At 38.7% G+C, this 23,999-nt stretch overlaps 1 protein-coding gene across 3 annotated transcripts in view; it reads left to right on the top strand.

Annotated features, from left to right (window-relative positions):
* EGF (epidermal growth factor) overlaps positions 1 to 23,999 on the top strand; it is a 97,002-nt gene that overhangs the window by 43,879 nt on the left and 29,124 nt on the right. For all 3 annotated transcript variants that reach the window (XM_021676404.2, XM_021676403.2, XM_021676402.2), the window contains exons 8-16: positions 244 to 366; positions 1,526 to 1,651; positions 3,000 to 3,136; positions 5,733 to 5,881; positions 11,449 to 11,553; positions 12,744 to 12,967; positions 18,289 to 18,456; positions 19,164 to 19,313; positions 22,339 to 22,458. In XM_021676404.2, coding sequence (XP_021532079.2) covers positions 244 to 366; positions 1,526 to 1,651; positions 3,000 to 3,136; positions 5,733 to 5,881; positions 11,449 to 11,553; positions 12,744 to 12,967; positions 18,289 to 18,456; positions 19,164 to 19,313; positions 22,339 to 22,458 — 1,302 coding nt within the window. The remainder of the gene's footprint in view (positions 1 to 243; positions 367 to 1,525; positions 1,652 to 2,999; positions 3,137 to 5,732; positions 5,882 to 11,448; positions 11,554 to 12,743; positions 12,968 to 18,288; positions 18,457 to 19,163; positions 19,314 to 22,338; positions 22,459 to 23,999) is intronic.

The following is a 23,999-nucleotide window of genomic DNA, read 5'->3' as shown; positions in this document are numbered from 1 at the left end:
GGTACTAAAAAACTTAAATGTAATTTCTTACTATCAGTTAATGTCTAGTGAATTTTCAGGTAGAACCACAATACCATGATCATACATTAAGAAATTAAGGCTAGGCATGGTGGTTCACACCTGTAATCCCAAAACTTTGGGAGGTCAAGTCAGGAGGATCACCTGGCAATATTAGCAACTGATGCAATAATTTTTTACTAATCTGATTTAACACTAATCTTGACCTTGTTCTTTATTCATTAGAACTTGTTTCCTGTCCAAGCAATGTGTCCGAATGCAGCCATGACTGTGTTCTGACATCAGAAGGTCCTTTATGTTTCTGTCCTGAAGGCTCAGTGCTTGAGAGAGATGGGAAAACATGTAGCGGTGAGTTTATTTGCTTTATTTACCTTTATTTGAAAACATACATTTGCTCAGGGACATCTAAAAATTGATCTTATTGTCAAAGGAGAATCGATTTTCCAGTATTGAACACTGAAAGATATTGATACAACAGATTAATATAGATTTAAATTGAGTTTTTTGTTTTGTTTAGACAGCATAGTGTAGTGATTATGAGCAAGGGCTTTGAGGCTTGGCAGCCCCGAGGTAGCATTACCAGTTACTAGCAGTTTTGGTTTTGGTCTAGTTATTTGTCCTCTCTTGGCCTCTGTTTCTTCAGCTGCGTAGATATTGATACTTGCCTCCTCGATTAAATAAGGCTTCAGATGCACAGTGCTTAGTCTGTTCCTTGCACCTAATAAACACCTCTCTACTTTTATCTTCATAGAGACTTAATTATATAGATAACTGGATGTAACTCAGAATTAGCAGAAGAGTTGTGTGTGGCTTTTTGATTTTTTAATAAAGAAAGCAAATAAAGTCAAGCAGCTAAAAATGTGAGAGAGAAAATATTACTCACTAGGAAGAGTTAGACCAGCTGCCAAACTCATCAAATGAATTTGTTGTTCTAGCCAGCTGCCAGGGCACTTGCTCTTGAACTCACTGGTAGAATAAAAGGACAAGGGTCATTGGAATGTGCAGATATCCACCATGTTGGGTTATAGGGAAGGAGGGTACTGTGACATTTAGATTTTAATTTCAGAAAAATAACCTTGATTGCAGCCATATGAATGATTGTGGAAATATTAAAAAAAATTAACATATGGGTCAGGCGCGGTTGCTCACACCTGTAATCCTAGCACTTTGGGAGGCTGAGGCGGGTCAATCACCTGAGGTCAGGAGTTTGAGACCAGCCTGGCCAACATGGCAAAGCCCTGTCTCTACTAAAAATACAAAAATTAGCCTGGCATAGTGGCGGATGCCTGTAATTCCAGCTACTCGGGGAACCTGAGGCAGAAGAATTGCTTGAACCTGGGAGGCAGAGGTTGCAGTGAGCCGAGATTGCACCATTGCACTCCAGCCTGGGTGAAAGAGCAAAACTCCAGCTCAAAAGAAAAAAAAAAATCTATGTATGGTTGAATCACCCCATCCTTTGATGAAAATTAATTATATTTTGGATGACATAGCATCATTGTTTTCGTAGGTTGTTCCTCACCTGATAATGGTGGATGTAGCCAGCTCTGCATTCCTCTAAGCCCAGTATCCTGGGAATGTGATTGCTTTCCTGGGTATGACCTACAACTGGACAGAAAAAGCTGTGCAGCTTCAGGTTAGTACTGTGGTTGTCTGGAACTGTGTCCTTGAAAAAAAATTAATGAAAACCTTTCGTTTAGAAAGATGGCAAGTCAATTGCTTTTGGTTTCTGGCTAGAAAGTATGATTTTGTATTTTTGAAATGGAAAAAAGGCAAATACATTGTAAATATGAGTAATAATGATATAACTAGTAATCATGCATTTAAAGAATATTTCTATTCTTAATTAGCATCCCAGAAAGGTTTGCCATATCAGATAGGAAAATCATGACAAGAATAGTCTTAAAACACTTTATAGTTAAGAGATATTTAATAAGCATTTGTTGATTGATTTGATTTTTATCCCTCCAGTGAATATAATCACAAAACTTTGACAAATTCTGTCTTTTTTATGTCAAAATTTAATATAAATTTGTATGCTTCAGCTATTTTTTTTGTCTTCTGATATTACATCTCTTGCACTCTTTAACAGCCATGGAAATTCTAGATTTATACCAAATCGATTTAATATCTCCTGAAGGCTCATTATGTTTTTGATATATAATGCTCATAATGCTGTAACATAATGATGATTCTGTATACCTTGCCCTAGTGAGACCCCAATACTGTTAACTTCTCAGGGCCTTCGTTAATATAGCATAATCTAAATTCTTAAAATTATCAAGGGTCTTGCTATTAACCCAAATCATCGTGCCTACCTTTAAGAAGTGTCCAGGCCAGGGAAAGTTATTTATTCAGACATGAATGTATATAATCTACTACTATTAGTCTTCCAGTATGTATGAATCAAGAAGATATATAACCCTAAGACTTACATTACTTAGCTATGGTGTTGGTTATTTAATGCTGGCTCTTTCTATAAGTAATTCACTTTTTTTTTTTTTTTTTAAAGAAAAAGAGGTTTAATAGACTCACATGGCTGGGGAGTCCTCACGATTATGGCAGAAGGTGAAAGGCACATCTTACATGGTGGCAGGCAAGAGAGAGAATGAGAACCATGCAAAAGGAGTTTCCCCTATAAAACCATTAGCTCTCATGAGACTTATTCACTACTCCGAGAACAGTATGGGGGTACTGCCCCCATGATTCAATTATCTCTTACCAGACCCCTTCCATAACATGTAGGAATTGTAAGCAAACACCTGGAGGGGGAAGAAGCTAGAGATGAAATTCTGGCAATTTGTCACCTCCTGGAAGAGGACATCTTCTTGCCTGTCTTCACCCATACCACACTAGAGGGAAATTAAGAAAACAAGCACTGTAGAAACTGAGGGAAAAGGTGCAATGAAAGGGAAGAGCCAGAGATGCCTCTTAGTTTCTAAGGCACATTTTAAATGCAGCCATATTTGAACTTTGGTTAACAGGACCACAACCATTTTTGCTGTTTGCCAATTCCCAAGATATTCGACAAATGCATTTTGATGGAACAGACTATGGAACTCTGCTCATCCAGCAGATGGGAATGGTTTATGCCCTAGATCATGACCCTGTGGAAAATAAGGTATGGTTTTGTTGCTTGAACAGATGTGGACATGTTGCTGCTCATAACGATTTCATTCTTTTTTATGAGCAGTATTCCATTGTATATATATCTATGATACATTTTAAAAATCCACTCTTCCATTGATGGACACTTACACTGATTCCATGACTTTGCTACTATGAATAGTGCTGTGATAAACATACAAGTGCAGTGTCTTTTTGATATAATACTTTCTTTTCCATTGGGTAGATACCCAGTAGTGGGATTGCTGGATTAAAAAGTGGTTCTGTTTTTCGCTCTTGAGAAATCTCCGTGTTTTTCCCATAAAGGTTTACAACTTTACGTTCCCACCTACAATGTATAAGAGTTGTTTTTTCTCTGCATCCTTGCCAACATCTGTTGTTTTTTGACTTTTTAATAATAGCCATTCTGGTGGGTGTAAGATGCTATCTCATTGTGGTTTTCATTTTCATTTCTCTGATGACTAGTGATATTAAGCATTTTGTATGTCTTCTTTTGAAAAATGTCTGGTTGTGTCCTTTGCCCACTTTTTGATGGGGTTGTTTTTTTCTTCATGAGTTGTTTGAGTTCCTTATAGATTCTGGATGCTGGCCCTTTCTGAACTGCATTGTTTGCAAATATTTTCTCCTATACTGTAGGTTATCTGTTTACTCTGTTGATTATTTCTTTTGCTGTGCAGAAGGTTTTTAGTTTAATTAATTCTCATTTGTCTATTTTGTTTTTGTTGCATTTCCTTTTGAGGACTTAATCATGAATTCTTTGCCTAGGCAAATGTCCAGAAGAGTTTCTCTTAGGTTTTCTTCTAGGATTTTTATAGTTTCATGTCTTACACTTAAGTGTTTAATCCATCTTGAGTAATTTTTTTTTTATATGGTGAGAGATAGGAGTCTCGTTTCTTTCTACTGTTTATGGTACTCCAATTTCCCCAGCACAATTTACTGAATAAGATATCCTTTCCCCAGTGTATATTTTTGTGAACTTTGTCAAAGATCAGTTGGTTGTAGGTATATGGCTTTACATCTGGGTTCTCTATTCCATTCCATTGGTCTATGTGTCTGTTTCTACACTAGTACCATGCTGTTTGGGTTACTATGGCCTTATAGTATAAAGTCAGGTGGTATGGTGCCTCCAGCTTTATTCTTTTTGCTTAGGATTTTTTGTGCTCTTTAGGCTTATTTTTGGTTCCATACGAATTTTAGGATTTTTTTTCTAATTTTGTGAAGAATGATGTTGGTAATTTGATAAGAATTTCATTGTATCTGTATATTGCTTTGGGTCATTTTTAAACAGTCTTATGGAAATTCTGGCACCTGTGTGATAGGCTGCATACTAGACTGAAAAAGAACTTTACACTGGCAAGATATTCTATTGAACAAGATGGATGAATTAAAATGAAATTACAGTCATGCATCACTAATGACAGGTGTGTCATTAGTCAATTTTGTCATTGTGCAAACATCATAGAGTGCAGTTACACAAACATAGATGGTGTAAGCTACACTCACCTAGGCTATATGGTGTAGGTTATTGCTCCTAGGCTACAAACCTGTGTGGATGTTACTATGCTGAATACTGTAGCAATGAAGTAACACAATAGTAAATATCTGTGTATCTAAACATAGAAAATATACAGTAAAAAAATATGGTATAAGTGATATTTTTAAATGATACACCTTTATAGGAGACTTACCATGCATGAATGAAGCTTGCAGAACTGGAAGTTGCTCTGGATGAGTCAGTAAGTGAGTGGTGAATTAACATGAGGGTTTAGCATATTACTGTACATTGCTGTAGATAAACACTAAATATTTAGGCTACACTAAACTTATAAAACAATAAAGTAGTTGCACTATGACATTGTGAATGCTACAATATCACTAGGTGATAGAAATTTTTCAGTTCCATTATCATCTTACGGAATCACCATAGTATGTGCAGTTCAGTGTCAACCGAAATGTCATTACGTGGCATCTGATTGTATAGAAGATTAGAGACTAAAGAAACTTTAGCAAATACCTAGTCTAACTTCCTCATTTTTATAGTTGAGAAAATTGAGGTTAAAGAATGTATCCAAAGCAATCAGGCAAATAAGTGACAAAACTGGGAACCAGTTTTGACCTGCAGTGACTGTCTCTTGACTTGCAGTGAAGTGGGATGCTATGTACTGAACCCAGCTTGTAGCCCTCATTAATTGCAAATCATTGCTCCCTTTCAGAAGCCACTATAGTTCAAGCATGATGGCTATGTCATTGACCAATGATCAAGGGTTAATAAATTACCAATAGCAATAGCAATATGTGCCAGATACATGGCTAAGGAGATATCTACATCTCTGTCTGTCTGTCTGTCTAATGAACCTGGTATTATTATCCTCATTTTACCAATGAGGAAACTACGATTCTGAGACACTGAGTAACTTGCTTAAGGTTACACATATCTGGGAAGCAGCCTAGTTGGAGTTTCTTTGCAGGTCTGCCTATCTCTAAAGTCAAGCTCTTAACAGATACACTGTACAACCTAAAGACTAGTGCCATTTGTATACATTCCACGTTAGTTTAAAAAAAATCAGAAATGCCTGTGTCCTCTTTTGTAGATATACTTTGCCCATACAGCCCTGAAGTGGATAGAGAGAGCGAACATGGATGGTTCCCAGCGAGAAAGGCTCATTGAGGAAACAGTAGATGTGCCAGAAGGTCTTGCTGTGGACTGGATTGGCCGTAGATTCTACTGGACAGACAGAGGGTATGTTTTCTGCTTCAGTTTTAAGCTATGTGGGATGGGAGTGATGGGACAGGTAATACTATTGGCTTCGCCCTCCACTTTGAACACAGAAAAATGTTGCTGGGCACTTGGCTGGGACTGGAGAAAAGAGGCCACCATTGCTGTCCACATTGCTTCCACTTCCTCCTTTCATCAAGATTGCATCTGTGTGCATGGGAGGATTTTGAAGACTAAGAAAGTAGCCTGTGTCAGGAGCAGAAAACCAAACACTGCATGTTCTCACTCATAAGTGGGAGGTGAACAATGAGAACACATGGACGTAGGGAGGGGAACATCACACACCGGGGCCTGTCAGGGGTTGGGGGCAAGGGGAGGGATAGCATTAAGAGAAATACCTAATGTAGATGACGGGTTGATGGGTTCTGCAAACCGCCATGGCACATATATACCTATGTAACAAACCTGCACGTTCTGTACATGTATCCCAGAACTTAAAGTATAATAATAATAACAATAATAATAAGTAGCCTGTGTTTTGGCCATTCAGGCTGTTGTTATCAGGGAAACCCAAAACACGTCTGAATATAATCAATAAGCATTCTCTGAGCATCGGCTATGGATATGTCTTTCTCCTAAGTCACATGGGAGCTATATAGGAGCCTAAGATGTGCTCCAACTTTTTAGTCAGCTCTTCATTTAGCTGGGGAGATAAGGTCTATTTCCCCAGCAAAAATATTAATATAAATTGTTGGTCTAAATAGCAGTTCAAGAAATGTCATAAGGCCTCACATAAATAATTGCCAAATGACTGGTGTACATTCTCAGAGGGAGCCACCATGGAATGAGCTTTGGCATGCAAGTGACAAATCTTGGACTAGAATGTTGACTAGGGAGTTAACATGCCTGTTAAGCATGAAGGAGGGAGGAGAACTGCAGCTGGAGTTATGAGGAAAGTGCATGAGATAAGAGGAATGCTCTGTTTCCCTACAGTGGGAAACAATAGGACCAGAGTGCAGTTGTGAAACCCCACTCTCAGAGCTGCAAGAAGGGCTACTGTACTTGGTGTGTATGTGGTCTGCGTGAACCTCAGAACTAAATGGCAGGAAAAAGGAAGGAAGTGACTGTATCCCTTATGTGTGCTAATGAGAGCTCGCTTCCTCACAGAACTGCAAGAGAAGCTGCTAACCACAGATCTTCCACAGAATAATATTAGAGATGCAGCGTGCTCTAGAATATATTCTCAGAGTAACTGAAAGCCAGAAAGTGAAATGGTGGCCATCCTTAACATCTGGTGCCGATGCAACCAAGTAAAATAAAATAACGGGGAGAATTAGGATTTCACCTCTGTGAAATCAGCAGTTCTAATACAGAAGGAGAAGTCCCAGGGAATGGGTTTCTATGCTTGGGGGTAGGTGGTTTTTTTTTTTTGAGACGGAGTCTCACACTGTGGTCCAGGCTGGAGTGCAGTGGCGTGATCTCAGCTCTCTGCAACCTCCGCCTCCCTGGTTCAAGCGATTCTCCTGCCTTAGCCTCCTGAGGAGCTGGGACTACAGGCACCCACTATCACGCCCAGCTAATTTTTTGTATTTGTAGTAGAGACCAGATTTTACCTTGTTAACCAGGATGGTCTCGATCTCCTGACCCTGTGATCCACCTGACTCGGCCTCCCAAAGTGCTAGGATTACAGGTGTGAGCCACTGTACCCACCCAGGGGTAGGTGTTTTATGTCCCAGAATATCTCTTTTAATCAGGATATGAATAATTCCATACAGGTAAAACCTGTATGGGAAACAGGTTTTAAAAAATCAACCAGATGTATGATGTGCTTATCAGTTAATCAATAATATGGCCCTTTTACATCCAAGGTGAGCATATTTTCTTTCATTCATTCATTGGTTCATCTAATTATACCTTCATTTCTTTGTTATTTGGGGGTTTATTTATTCAATAACTGCAATGCACCAGATACTGTGCTTTATATCCATGACACTATTAAATCCCCAAAGTTAAGTTTTGTTATCTCCAATTTAAAGATTAAGAAAATTGATAACTGGAGAGGTAAAATAACTTTCCCAAGGTCAGGCAGTCAACAAGTACCACATGGATCTGTAACCGGAACCCAAGGATGGCCATTTACAAAGTGTGTGCTCTTAATAGTCATAGAGACGTACCACCACCCCAAACCAGCGTGGATTTAACATGTGCCTGACTCAGAGTCATGTGACAAATTAAAATCAACTTCAGTTGTAATAATTATAAAAATTACAATAATGACCTCCTCTGTGTTGAACCTAGTTAAAAGAATATTTTAAATGGCAGCTGTGTATAATAACAGAGCTGTACATGGTTGTTCTCAGAAGGGTAAACGATGATCAAGATGACAGATGTCAACCACTCTCAGGCCCTCTAAGGATGCCAAGTCTTCTCATATTTCCCCACATTCACAAGGCACCTCTAATTTTAACAGTGTTTGATTAGCAGCACCATGGTACCGACCGCAGAGGCAATGCCTTTGGGAGATAGACAGGCACCACTGTTTCCTGGAGAATCAGACCCCAAATTCCCCAGTTCATTGGCTTCGGTAATAACAAGGCCTCTTAAGCCCTCCTGGCCATAAAGGCAGCTGCTAAAAGAAAACCTTTAATTTGTCAGGAAATGAGAGGTTTATGGTTTGAAAACCTTGATATTACCTAGAAATTGGACTTAAATAACTGAAATTCCAATCTCATATTATTAGATCACATGATAACTTTTAGCCAATCAAAAGAGCCAAAGTGGGATTCTTGCAGTTCATTTTGGCATAGGAAAAGACAGGTTCGAATTAACATCTAACTGTAGGAAGGAAGCAAATTGATAATTCCAATGGTAATGCTGTTATTTAGTATCAAGGAATACTGATTCCTAAGCTCAATTGCCCAGTAAAGAATCAAGAGGGTAAAAATATAAGCTATCTGTTTGCTCATTTTTTTGAGATAACAAAAGCTAATATAAGGTAAAAATTATCACTCTTCTAGGGTTTTTGATGAACACCTATTACCCTAGAAGGGGGGTTTTTCTCTTGGAGGATCTCAGTGGTATTGGGACGATTAGATAGTGTCTTGACAGACAAGGACACACCACTAGATTAAGGGTGATGCTTGAACTCCCATGAACCCAAATGTCCCTGCTGGTCTTTGCTTTCTCATTTCCAACACTGGAGTTTGAGGTTTGCTCTCTAGCTGAATCAAACAGAAGTATATTATTAGGTGAACACCTTGGGAGAGCTTTAAAAGTAAATTCCAGCAATCCTGCCTCGAGACAGCTCCACAGTCAGGAGCTTATGTAGTTCTCAAGTCCCATCACCTAACTCCTGCCTGAAACAGAATTTAGAAATGATGTCTCTCATCTCTAAGATGATTAGAGATCATCATGAGATCAGAACTGACAGTTTCATCTTTCCTTGTCACAAGCAAGTGGCCTCAGAATTTCTTCCCTCCCACCAAGGGAAGAGACCCAGCGACAGTTGTGTCTGAGAACACAACATAACACATTAAGTTCAAAAATATCTTCCACCCAGCAGTATCCTTCCTATGACCACTTCATCCGGGAGCAAAATTATCTTTTTAAAGTGGCACTGGAGTAGAAATGGTTTCAAATTCTCCACTGCTTTTAGTTGGTAGTTTGCAAAGTGTTCCAGACCCAGCATAGGCACCGAGCCAGTTTTACCTTCACCTCTCTTCTGCGTACTGTCTGTGAGAGGCATATAGAGAGCCCTGTTCCCTACACAGTGCCTAGAAAATAGAGTTGGTAAACCAGCCACTGGAGAAGGTCTCCTTAGCATTTTGTAAAACCGAGAGCAGGGAGTGGTACTACGCTGTGTTTCTAGGCAGGCTTGTTTCATTCAGACATTGCCCTCAAGAGCAAGGTGAGAGACGTTTAACGGATGTTTATTGAGTGAATTAAAGGTGGTTATATTTTCTAGTTTGAAGTAGGGAAACAGGGAAAGCAGGCAGTACATGGGGGAAGGGAGGCTGTTCTCAGCCCTATTTATATCCCCTCTGCCTGTGGTCCCACCTGCTCCAAGAAGCAGCTCAGCAGCCCTTGTTTCCTCCTGAAGAGGGCAGGGATGCTATAGAGTTGTGTTTAGCATTTGAATCCATCCAGTTTTATCTCATCACCATCATCTCCTGCCTGCCTTGCTCTTTTCACACTAAAGTCACAGCAAGCTTTCTAAAATGCAAGTATGACTGCCCCACATTCTTTAGGTCCTGCGCTTTAGAACTTCATACATGCACGTTTCCTTGCTTAGGGTACTCTTTCCATCCCCACTCACCTTTGCCTGGCTGCCTGCTTCTCATCCTCGTTTGTTATTATCTCCAGGAATCCTTCTCTGCTTGGCTGGGCTACCCACCCTGCCACCCTCCAGAGTCTTCCAATTATATTCTTTACATCCTTCTTCTCAGCATGTGCTGTGTTATAATCCCCTCTCCCTCTTTCCCGTCTTACCTTCCCCTACCTCCTTCCCTTTCCCGCCACCTTTTCTTCCCCTCCCCATCCACCTAACCCTTTCTCTTCCCCTCCCACCTCTGCCTCCCTCTCCGTCTGTTCCTGTTGAACTGTGAGCTCCATAAGGACAGAGACGGGGTTTTATTTACTATCGTATCTCCAATGCTTAGACCAATCCCTGGCACATAGTAGGTGCTCAATAAATATTTTTTGACAAATAAATAGAAAAATCAGGAAATAAGAATTTTATACCCTGCCAGATTCCATTGGGTTCTTTTTTAATGTAAAGATTAGCAAGAAATATTTCAGTACAATTGGCCTTCTTTATCTGCAGGCTCCACATCTGAGGATTCAACCAACCTTGGATCAAAAATATTCAAAAATTAAGTTAAAAATAAGAATACATCCATTAAAATAATGCAAATAAAAACCAATAACTTATAACAATTATTTACATGGAATTTACATTATATTTGGTATTATAAGTAATCTAGAGATGACTTAAAGTATACAGAGGAATGTACATAGATTGTATCTGAATACTGTGCCATTTTATATTAGGGAATTGAGCATCTTCAGAGAGTTCTGGTACCAATCCCCCACAGATGCCGAGGGACAATTGTACACCCATTTGTCTTCGCATTAAATGAAAGAAAATTAAGCCGATGTAAATCTCCATGTCTTGTCCTTGTGCTGGCTTGCCTCCCTCCTCTTCATGATCCCACGAGGCTAACAGCCTTTTTGCTTCTGGCTTCCATTGGTTTCAGCAGGAGATTGGAGGTCATAAAGAGAATGTCCTCACCCAGCCACCCACACAATCCCGTTTTATCTTATCCTGTCATTGTGTATTTTCAATACCTGCAATAAATATTGGGATACTAATTAAAAGTATTTAAAAATATAATATTTGTGGGCTTATTGCAGCTCCTTTGTGGGTGGTGGGGAGGGAGAGAAAGAGAAAGAGAGAGGGAGAGAGAGAAACAGAGAGAGATAGGAGCTGGTTTAGAATGCCTATCTTTGCATTTCAGAAAGAGGAAAAAGGAGTATTTTGTTTGAAAAGTAAATTTGTTATAACAAACTCCCTTATTGTGCACATACTTTAGGAAATCTCTGATTGGAAGGAGTGATTTAAATGGAAAACATCCCGAAATAATAATTAAGGAGAACATCTCTCAACCACGAGGAATTGCTGTTCATCCAATGGCCAAGTAGGTATTTGTAAAAATAAGGCACTGCTCTATAGAGGTCATGTGACAGTTCATGGTTGATATGCTAGTGTGCAAAACCACAGACCAAGAAAATCCATGCAATTTGTTCAAATCTTCAGAAATGATATGGCTAGCATGAATTCCTCATCCTTTTAATGTCTTGACTTTCTACTCTTGTATAATAATGTTATTGTTAATAGGCTCTTTTAAGTAAATTCAGTTTCTTTTTGAAAGAAAAATACATTGTAATTCATTTACCGACTAGACTGAATCATCTATTTTCTTTAAAAATCTGCAGTTGTTTACTGAACAGAAAAGGATATTTGGATTGTATGACTTACGAGTTCTATTTAGAAAAATCATAACTTCAAATGAGAGGTCATTCCTAGATTTTAGATGACAGAAAATTGAAATTGTGAAAGGTTAGAAGACTATGCTGTTAATTGTGAATTAGTGACAAATTTTTATTTAGAGATTAAAGGACAATAAAGAATTTCTTCTTAGTTGTTAAAAAAAAGATTAAAAACCAACCCTATTTTATTTACACTGGAAATTTCACAATGATTGACGGGAGATAATATATTGATAGTAGTTGATCATTGATTTGGAGCCAGCCAAATGATTAAAACTGTGAGAATGTAACCATTTCTAAACAGGCCAATGACAAGATATGAACCATACTGACTTCAAAAAATATGTACCCAACACATGATTTATGGAAGTTAAAATTAACTGAGTTAATGGAGTACATTGCATAAAACTAGATAACAGATAAATATGACCTTTCCTTTATGTTACCGTTTTACAAATCCAGTGAATTTTGCATACGTATAACAGAAGAACAGGCTAGCAAGATTTCATTGCCTTTTTGTAGTACAAAATGCTAATTCAAGAATATTTTACTTAAAAACACTTTTGATTGGTCATATAATTTTTAAACTAATTTCTTTTTTAATCTGATGATCTGAGCCTTAATTCATTTCTTTTCGAAGATGCTTTACATAGACAAGTTAATTGTTCTGGTTTTGAAAATTATTTGTCCAACACACAGTGCTATCTCTTCTTCTGTATTCCTTAGTGTGCCACTTTAGCATATTATGAAGTAATTTACATTGATATTTTCAAAGATGAAAGAACAGAATAATGTCTTTCATGCAGATATTATTTGTTGTGTGCTTTCTTGATTAAAGGAGATTATTCTGGACTGATACAGGGATTAATCCACGAATTGAAAGTTCTTCCCTCCAAGGCCTTGGCCGACTGGTTTTAGCCAGCTCTGATCTAATCTGGCCCAGTGGAATAACGATAGACTTCTTAACTGACAAGTTGTACTGGTGCGATGCCAAGCAGTCTGTGATTGAAATGGCCAATCTGGATGGTTCAAAACGTCGAATACTTACCCAGAACGATGTAGGTGAGGCTTTGGGACGGGTGACTTCTTCATCTTGACTGAGTGTTTATGAGTGTTAAATACAAAATATGTTTACACACATCCACACACACCCCCACACACTTAGCTATATGGGTGAATATGGAATAGAGACAGACTTCTAAAGGGAATGATGCGCTCGCTGCAAGGCTTACCTTAACATTGGAATATCGGGTAAAAAATAGTGTTGTATAACCATTTCTCTTTCCAAGAAGTCCCAAAATCAGAATGAAAATATTAAAATTTTCTAAATTCCTTTAGGAATAAGAACTTGGTCCAGCTGTTTTCATTTCTTATGTTTTAGAAAATGTGGTTCACAACAGTGATAATGTAGGCACTTTTAGGCATGCATGAATATAAGTTGATAACATGTGCAAAGATTAATATAGTTTCCTTCCCTATTATTTTCAGATTTTACATGGGGTGTCATATATTTTCATAAATATCTTTAAAACATTGTAGCTTATGCCAACTGTTAAAAGAACTATAAGATGGCTATGAGATTATAGAAGCAGTGGGAAATTGATTTTGCTCCAGGAAGGTACAAAGACAGTATTTGAACTGGGCCTTGTGGTAAATAGATGATAAAAGATTATAAGGCTGCAAAAAATGGTCTTTGCATGTTGGTACTGCCAGGATATGTTGACTAAACTTAATTCTGAATTTAGTGGAGGGGCACTGAATGTTCTTGCACATAAAATGTGTATGTCAAGATTGGCATATTTGGAGAGCTGGTTAGGTAAAGTATAGGAGTTTGATTAGAATTTGGAGGGAAAGAAGTCTATAGTGGTTGCCCAGGCAACAATTAGTGATGGCCTGAGATTGAACATTGTCATTTAAAAGTGGAATGAAGGATTATGGTATTAAAAATTATTGTGGATAAAAATTAAGAGTTTTTTGTAACATTGCATATGGAAAATGAGAGCCAGGGAAGTGTGGAAGATGCTTTGGAGAGTTAGAAATTGGTTGGGAAGATGAAAAAAGTGGTCTGTCTCATTTAGGAAGAAGCTAACAAACTAATAATCTGCTTAAGACATCTATTTTACCCATTTTCTTTGGCTCAAGATAAGTATAATTTAAAATTTTTGGGGCTGGGCACGGTGGCTCACGCCTGTAATCCCAGCACTTTAGGAGGCCAAGGCGGGCAGATCACAAGATCAAGAGATCGAGACTATCCTGGCCAACATGGTGAAACCCTGTCTCTACTAAAAGTACAAAAAAATTAGCTGGGCATGGTGGCGCTCGCCTGTAGTCCCAGCTACTTGGGAGGCTGAGGCAGGAGAATTGCTTGAACCCGGGAGGCAGAGGTTGCAGTGAGCCGAGGTCGCACCACTGCACTCCAGCCTGGCGCCTGGTGACGGAGTGAGACTCTATCTCAAAAAAAAAAAAAAAAAAAAAAAAAATTTGGGACAGAGACCATGGTGATTAAAAAAAAAATAAAATTTTATGTATTTCTAAGATCCTCTAAAAATTAAAGATATACTTCACAATTAATGATATGCTTACGTGCAACCTTAGACTTTATCATCCATTTACTTCAGGGGTATTTATTGAGATATTATAGGAACTGGAGATACACTGGAGACTAAAACAAATATGATTTCTGTAAAGCCAAGGAATCTAGTGCAGAATACATACATTATGTAAAAAATAAAAACAATCAAAACCAAAAAAACCATCATCCAGGCTGGGCATGGTGGCTCACACCTGTAATCTCAGCACTTTGGGAGGCCAAGGCAGGAGGATCACTAGAACCAAAAGTTTGAGTCCAGTCTGGCCAACATGGCAAAACCCTGTCTCTACTAAAAATACAAAAATTAGCTGGGCATGGTGGCAAGCACCTGTAATCCCTCTGCTACTCAGGAGGCAGAGGTGAGAAAATCACTTGAGCCTGGGAGGTTGAGGCTGTAGTGATCTGTGATCGCGCAGCTGCACTCCAGCCTGGGTGACAGAGTGAGACCCTGTCTCAAAAAAACAAAAAACAAAAAATACATCATCCAGATAAATGTAAAATTGTAGCTTTGACATAAAAAGGTAGAAAGGAATTTGAAAATTTCTGACTGGAATATGAAGACACCATATTCTAAACCAAAAAGCATAGCAGATACTTTGTGAATCATTTATATTGCTACTATATTCTATGACTAATCTGACTGACTCTTCATGGCCATTATCAAATAATTTTATATTAAATTATGTAAGTTACATTCTCACCACTACAGTGCCACCTATTGGTATATATGTGGTAGCTTCCCAACTGACAGTTCAGGATTTCTAACAGTGGATGTTACGTGCTCTTACCACAAAAATGATAACTCGACCCCTTCCTGACACCTTACACTAAAATTGACTCCAGATGGATTAAAGACTTAAACATAAGACGTAACACCATAAAAACACTAGAAGGAAACCTAGGCAAAACCATTCAGGACATAGGCGTAGGCAAGGACTTTATGACCAAAACACCAAAAGCATTGGCAACAAAAGCCAAAATAGACAAATGGGACCTAATCAAACTCCACAGCTTCTGCACGGCAAAAGAAACAGTCAATAGAGTGAATCGGCAACCAACAGAATGGGAAAAAATTTTTGCAGCCTACCCGTCTGACAAAGGGCTGATATCCAGAATTTACAATGAGCTAAAAAAGGTTTACAAGAAAAAAACAAACAAGCCCATTCAAAAATGGGCGAAGGATATGAACAGATACTTTACAAAAGAAGACATACATAAGGCCAACAAACATATGAAAACATGCTCATCATCACTGGTCATTAGAGAAATGCAAATCAAAACTACATTGAGATACCATCTCACGCCAGTTAGAATGGCGATCATTAAAAAATCTGGAGAAAACAGATGCTGGAGAGGATGTGGAGAAATAGGAACACTTTTACACTGTTGGTGGGAGTGTAAATTAGTTCAACCACTGTGGAAAACAGTGTGGCGATTCCTCAAGGACCTAGAAATAGAAATTCCATTTGACCCAGCAATCCCATTACTGGGCATATATCCAAAGGATTATAAATCGTTCTACTATAAGGACACATGCACACGAATGTTCATTGCAGCACAGTTTACAATAGCAAAGACCTGGAACCAGCCCAAATGCCCATCGATGATAGACTGGACAGGAAAAATGTGGCACATATACACCATGGAATATTATGCAGCCATTAAAAACGAGGAGTTCACATCCTTCGTAGGGACATGGATGAACCTGGAAAACATCATTCACAGCAAACTGATACAAGAACACAAAATCAAACACCACATGTTCTCACTCATAGGTGGGTGTTGAACAAGGAGAACACATGGACACAGGGAGGGAAGCACTATACACGGGGGTCTGTTGGGGGGGAGGTGGGGACAGCGGGGGGGTGGGGAGTTGGGGAGGGATAGCATGGGGAGAAATGCCAGATATAGGTGAAGGGGAGGGAGGCAGTAAATCACACTGCCACGTATGCACCTATGCAACAACCTTGCATGTTTTTCACATGTACCCCAAAACCTAAAATGCAAAAAAAAAAAAAAAATGATAACTGAGGTAATGCATGTTAGTTGGCTAGATTCAGCAATTCCACAATGTATATATATTTTAAAACATCATGTTGTACACGATAAAAACATATAATATTATCTGTCTATTAAAAATATATTTTAAGAGGTTTAGGGTAGTCTTAATTTAAAATACAATTAATTGTGGCTCTTCTGTAAACAAAAAATAGGAAAGATTATGTCTAGTGTGGGGTGTTTGTTGAAACACTATAGCTAATCCTAACATGTGCTTCAACATGGATGAATTCCTGAGGACACTATGCCAAGAAATAAGCTAGTCACCAAAAGACACGTACTGTACAATTCCAATTATTTGAGGTATCTAGAGTAGCTAAATTCATAGGAAAAAAAAGTAGAATGGTGGTTTCCAGGATGAGGGAGAGGAAATGAGAAGTGGTTTAATGGACACAGAGTTTCAGTTTTGCAAGATGAAAAAATTCTAGAGATTGGTTGTACAACAATGTGTGAATGTACTTAACACTACTGAGCTTAGAAATGGTTGAGATGGTAAGTTTTCTTTTATGCTTTTTCTCTATGATAAAAAAGCACTATAGGTATTTTAAAAATTCCCTTGCTGTACTTAAGATTTTAATTTGGGACCAAGGACTAGAGACTAAAATGAATCTTAATGACCCTGGTCAACAATGGTAAGTGGAGACTCATTGTAACCCAGACAAGTTATTTGATTTTGCCACCAGTAGGGGAAGACATTCATTCTAATCTGTCAAACGTTTACAAAAAGAGTGGCCTGTGGGAATGTGAGTAGCCTTGATTAAAACATCCAACTTGAGCTTCCTGAGCTTTAGTCTCTAACCACTTGAGGTAGAACGTTAAAACATCCCATGCATGTTCAATACTTGCATGCCTTCTCAGAGCAGTTCCAGTGGCACGGAGAGGTAGGTTTGATGGAGGTAGCTCAGAAGGATGCCCACTCACTGTCAGTAGGAGCCGTGAAAATGGAGGCAGCAGATAATAAATGGCTCTTGGAAAAACTTGGCTAAAAAGGGAAGGAAAGAGACCAAGAGGAGCTAGAGGGGTCACAGGGATAAGGAGATGAAGATGGGAGAGAGGATATTAGTAGAGAGAAGGAACGAAGCTAGTGGAATGAAGAGAGTGAAGATGTAAGAGAGAGAGGTGGTTGTTGATGAATCTAGGCCCTAGAGAAGGCAGGAAGGGTGACCTCAGGGGCATAGGTCAATATTAAATAAGAAGAGAGGAAAGGAGGTGGGGCACTAATGCAGACAAATGTGTTGGTGGAGATGGGAACATAGAAAGACTCTTATACAATTACCTTGAATTTTGAAAAATCCTTATGACAACCTGTGAATTTGACCTACCGCTTATTACTGCTGCTCAGAAGAGTGGGAACCTAAGGCAAAGAGTGGTAAGATAAGTTACTCGAGTTCAGTCTGTAAGTAGTGACAGATGTACTAAACAAATAAAATTCCACCTTTGCCTCCTTCTTGGTGCCAGGAAGACAATCAGCCCACATTCTCCCACTCTGCAAATATTGGGTGATAATAGGCTTTGCTGGGACCTCATACCACTGGGCTCCCTTTCTAAGGCGAGGTTCCCTCCTCACGTGGGCTCTCATGGAGGCAGGTGTAAGTCAGTGGCTCGCTCATAACTTGCTGAGTAGCTAAAGAGTTGATTTAGTGTAGGAATGGTATGTAAATTTCAAGCCTTGTCCTTTCCGTAAATCACTGCAAAGACAAGGAAGGTGTATTTAACAGATTTGAATTGTTTCCAGGTCACCCGTTTGCTGTAGCCGTGTTTCAGGATTATGTGTGGTTCTCAGACTGGGCTATGCCATCAGTAATAAGAGTAAACAAGAGGACTGGCAAAGATAGAGTACGTCTCCGAGGCAGCATGTTGAAGCCCTCATCACTGGTTGTGATTCATCCGTTGGCAAAACCAGGTACACGCTGGAGATGTTACACCATCTTTCCTTGGCAGGAATCTGCAACTATTTTAATTGTTTGATGTCATGCAGTTGGGGTGGGGGTGGAGGGGATTCTGTAATTTTCACTAACTGTGTAGATGTTAAGATTTTCTAGGATTTAGGTTTAAGACAATATGGTAGTTTGGTAATTGGGGCTTTATCCCTTCAATTTCATCTCTTTTCTTGAACAACTCTTACTTACCTGCTACATTTCAAAGAGCCTTGGGTTAAAGGCACTAAGGGCAGGCAATTTAGACACAGACAGTGGACACTTGGACCTTTCCATACCCCTGAGGCTGCCAGTGAGTGGGTGTCAGCCAGGAGCGAGCAAATGAAAAAGGCGTCTCGCATTTTATAGTAGCTCTTCTTTCTGAATTGCTCTTTGTCAGTTTGACTAGATGATGAGTCAGGAAATAGGAATCATATTTGACTAAAGAGCTTCTTGAACAAAAGTACTGGCTATACTCAGTACTCATAAGGTAATAACATTCTGGCTTTGTCTTAGAATCAGTGGCTTCTTGGGGGAACTTTTCTGAAATAACTATTGATAGACCCTCTGTTTAGATCCACTGCGTTTCTCTCCCTAAAAGCTGTAGCTTCTGAAAAGCAAGCCGTAGACTTGGATTAATAGCATCCTTTTCATCTCCAAACTCACCTGTGAATTTGCCTCTTTTATCTACTAGGAGCAGATCCCTGCTTATATCAAAATGGAGGCTGTGAACATATTTGCAAAGAGAGGCTTGGAACTGCTTGGTGTTCATGTCGTGAAGGTTTTATGAAAGCCCCAGATGGGAAAATGTGTCTGGCTCTGGATGGTCGTCAGTTGTTGGCAGGTAATATAATAAATTATGTATCAAATGATCTAACCTTGGTGCAGGAATACAGTTGTACATCCATCCCTATGCTTTCACTGATTTTTAATATTTTGGATGTTAAAAGCTTTCCTGCTTTTAGGAATGCTAAGAATTTGTTTGTTTATTTGTTATCCTCTGTTGAGTTTTGAGTTCCTTATTACAGGCACAATTCAATTGACCTCTAGTGATAAAAGTCTTAAGTTCCAAGCCCTCCACCTCCCCATCTATAGTGGAGTGGATCCCAGACTTGGAACTAAATGTCAAAATTGTGTCACCTCACAAAAATGTTTAGAGATATTTTGTTTAGAAGTTTTACATCCTCAATTTTAGAGGCAGTAGTATATGACCTCCCTATCACATGACAAGTCTTAATAGGAAAAGCAAAGTCCTTTATAAAAAATAACTTCAAGATATCAAATAAATGTGGGAAATCCAGCCTGAGAAGGCTTGTGATGTGCTTTTTTACAAACTAGATATGACTCTGAGGAAAAGGAAGAGTGAGCCAAGTGTGACGTGTACCCAGTAGTACCGAGTTGCCTCCCTTGAATGTGCACCCAAACAATCTGGGATCTTTGGATTCATCCCTTGATATCTTTCTACCAGAAATATACCAAACATAATTTACATTTTATTAAATTTTTTAAAAGTTGTATTTATCCGGTAAGCATGGTATAAATATAAGTAAAGTGACAGATTGATGAAAAATGAATAAATCTAGCCACGGACCAGAATTGGATACTTTGGGTTTTCAGAACTTTCTGTTAATTGTTGCCTTAGTTCAACAGTTCTCAAACCTCTTGGTTTCAGGATCCCTTTACACTCTTAAAAATTATTGAGAACCTCAAAGAGTTTTTATGCATATCTGTCAATAATTATTATATGAAAATTTACAACACAATTAAGAAATCTATTGACATTACAACAATGTTATCTATTAACATATATTTTATAAAAGTAACTGAAATCAGTACATTTTCCAAAGCAAAAAGTATGTAGCAAGAAGAGTGACATTGTTTTACACTGATAACTCTAAAGTCTGTCTTACAGAGGGCAGCTGGATTCTCGTGTCTACATCTGTGTTAAATCTGTCATCATATGTCATTTTGGTTGAAGTCCATGAACAAAGTCTGGCCTCACACAGACATAGAGTTGGAAAAGGGCTATTACAATAGCCTTTTGAGGTGTCTTTTTTGGATATAGACAGTAGCTTCCTAAAGCTTAGTTGCAATGTGGAATCTGACATTGGCAACAGTTATTGCCAGGTGATAGGCTCACTTCATTCATTTTTGAGGAAAAGTGAATGTTTGCTATGTACCCAAGTCTTAATAGTACAATTTTCATTTTTTTAAGTAAAATAATGTGCTATGAAAAAAAGAGGTCAATTTCAGCTCACAATTCAAAAATTACTTGTGTTTTTCCTGTAGATAACCATCATAACTTCAGTATGCACTGAAAGAATCTATATGTATTTCTTATTACATAGAATGTTAAAAAGCTGTGTAGTTAATGGTCGAGAGTTTTAAAATTAATAATTCTTATTGATTCAAAACAATCTTCTTGTGAAACTGGATTTTATTTTTATTTTTTGAGATAGGGTATCCCTCTGTTGTCCAGGCTGGAGTTCAGTGGCATGATCATGGCTCGCTGCAGCCTTGGACCCCCAGGCTAAAGTAGCTGGACCCCGCCTTAGCCTCCTAGTAGCTGGGACCACAGGCATGCACAACCATGCCTGGCTAATTTATTTTTACTTTTTATTATTTTTATTTTTTGTGGAGACAAGATCTTGCTATGTTGCCCAGGCTGGTCTTGAACTTCTGGCCTCAAGTGGTCCTCCCACCTCAGCCTCCCAAAGTGCTGTGATTACAGGTGTCAGCTACCCTGCCCAGCCAATTTTTTTTCCTTTTTATTTTTATTTATTATTTTTATTTTTTTGAGACAGGGTGTTGCTCTGTCACCCGGGCTGGAGTGCAGTAGCATGATCTCAGCTTACTGCAACCTCTGCCTCTGGGGTTCAAGAGATTCCTCTGCCTCAGCCTTCCAAGTAGCCGGGATTACAGGTGTGCGCCACCATGCGTAGCTAATTTTTGTATTTTTAGTAGAGATGGAGTTTCGCCATGTTGGCCAGGCCGGTCTCAAACTCTTGGCCTCATGTGATCTACCTGTCTTGGCCTCCCAAAGTGCTGGGATTACAGGCATGAGCCACTGTACCCAGCCTTTTTTCTTTTTCTTCTTTTTAAATGTGAGTGTGTGGCGGTGAAGAACTCAGCTGCTGGTAGAGTTTGCTGTCATTTCCTTATTTCATACTAAGGCACCAGCGGTTACCCACATTCCTTTGGCCATAACAGTACAAATGTGAACATGGTGGAAAAAGGCAATTAACTTTATTGTATTATTAAGAAAAGACTTATGACTTTAGGGACTCTCTGAAGGATGATCCCAGGGTTCTGAGGATTACAAGTTAGAAAACTGCTATCTTACAGAATCCATTTCTCCCCTATTCTGAGAGTGGGGAGTGCATGAATCTTACGCCTGTATTAAATCATGACTTTTTTGTGTCCTTTCATATTTTAAAATGTAGGTAAAATCAGGCTAAAATAAGCGTGAAAGCAGTGTAAAGGAGAAAGAATGTGTATAGAAGACAAGCTGGGGCAATCACCTCTCTATTTTGTCCTTAATAACCGTGGGCTGTGATTATGAGCTGATTATTCCCTAAGGATTTTGGTATTTTACTCCCGTTTTTTGCCAGTGCCTGAAAGAGTCCTATCTTTCTTCCCTATTGGTTCCTTACTCCCCGAATCATTAAGTGCTCAGTGAAAATGAGAGGGTATGGGATAGCAGGGTGAGGTTTACTAAGTTACCAAGACCCCGACAGTTTTTCTGAATTCTCTTACTGTGAGGATGAGTCTGAACTCACAACAAAGGAATAGTCATAAATATAAATTAAATCAAACTTTTTTTTCAAACAGAAAAGCCAAATTTAAGTGCATTTATTGACCGTCAACAGGTGGTGAAGCTGATCTAAAGAACCAAGTAACACCACTGGACACCTTATCTAAGACCAGAGTGTCTGAAGATAACATCACAGAGTCTCAACACATGCTAGTGGCTGAAATCTTGGTGTCAGGTATGAATAACCTGTTCTCTAACGTACCTTTGGCTCCAGCAGTTTACGTTCTACTGATGAGAAATTTTGAATTACCTTCTAACTTAATACTGGCTAAGTTCTACACAACGCTAATAAAGCCAAACCTTGGCCTCAAGTCTGTCTCTTCTGAATGATGTGCCTGAGAAAGATGGCTGCATATTAGTCTGGGCGAACAGTACACCTTGAGAGTCTTTGGGTGAGAGTCTTTGTTCTGTGAAGAAATATAACCTGGAAACAAAAGTAAAACATAGGACAACATATTTGAATGTATCTCCATCCATGTCTGATATTTTTGGTATTTGGTCCACCTGGCTGTTTTTCCATTAGCCTGAAAAGTTGATAGTAATTGATAAGCAAATATAGGTTGACCGCTTCAACTGCTGCAGAAAGTCCACAAACAGCAAATGTTGGAATTCTTTTCTTCTATGTTGCAAATTTGTCACCAAAATGCCAAATCTTGTGTTCCTTAAGTAACAGCTTTAGAGAACCTAAGTCTTCTATGTTCTATATTCACTCAGGAGGTCAGTGGTTTTCCAACTGGGTTCAGCTTAGCCCTAGAACTTCTGCAAACCCCACCCTTTCATCTAGGTCACTGCCCTTTAAGGAGTGTAACTTGACTTTGAAACATTTTGTTTGTTTGTGTTACTGGGTAACACTTTATTTTAACAAGATTTATGTGGCAAAAAAAAAAAAAAAAAAGGTTTCAAAACTCCACATTAGGACCTTTAAGGAAATGCTTTACCCAACTTTGTGGTCTGCAAACTACTTTTTTGAGGTACAGGGCTCTGGGGACCGCTTACCTTACCTTATCAGTGTGATTTTTTTCACAAGATAAAAATAAGGAGGTTCATAATTTTAGTAATAACAATAACATTTGCAGAGAATGTTAGATTATATATACAGTCATTCCTCTGTATCCACAGGGGATTGATTCCAGGATCCCCGAGTATATAAAAATCTGTGCATATGTAAATCCCAAAGTCACCCAATGCAACCCAGGTATACAAAACATCAGGCATCTGCACAGGCAGGTTTCACATCCCACCAATAATACTGATCTGTGTTCAGTTGAAAAAACTCCAGGTATAAGTGGACCTGTACAGTTCAAACCCGTGTTGATCAAGTGTCAATTGTAATCTCTAATTTGCTCCTTATTACAAATCAGTTTGCAGATGTGAAAGCTGAGAGACTAAGATATATTGTTAGTGTCTTGACCAAAGGTTTTTGAAAATTATGACCAAATAATTAATTCATGTGAAAATAAGAAGTTCTGGAAAACTTTGTTAACATTAGGAATATTATGTGTTCAGCAATTTATTTGGCACACACTGTGCTAAGTGCTGGGGATATCAAGATGAGCTGAATACCACCCCAGTCCTCAAGGCCACAGTTTGTTGTGGACACAAATAACATGATAGAATAAAATACTTTAAACCAATATTAAGGATATCAAGAACCTTGGCAAAGTCACCAGGAGTCCCTAGAGGTTCATAGAGCATATTTTGAACGACTGATGGTTG

The sequence above is a fragment of the Aotus nancymaae genome, unplaced genomic scaffold (genome assembly GCF_030222135.1).
Source record: "Aotus nancymaae isolate 86718 unplaced genomic scaffold, 86718_ANA_hifiasm-v0.15.2.pri h1tg000033l, whole genome shotgun sequence".
In the NCBI taxonomy this organism is placed as follows: Eukaryota; Metazoa; Chordata; class Mammalia; order Primates; family Aotidae; genus Aotus; species Aotus nancymaae.
The sequence above is the reverse complement of the archived record's forward strand: the minus strand, read 5'-3'. Positions and strand labels throughout refer to the sequence as shown.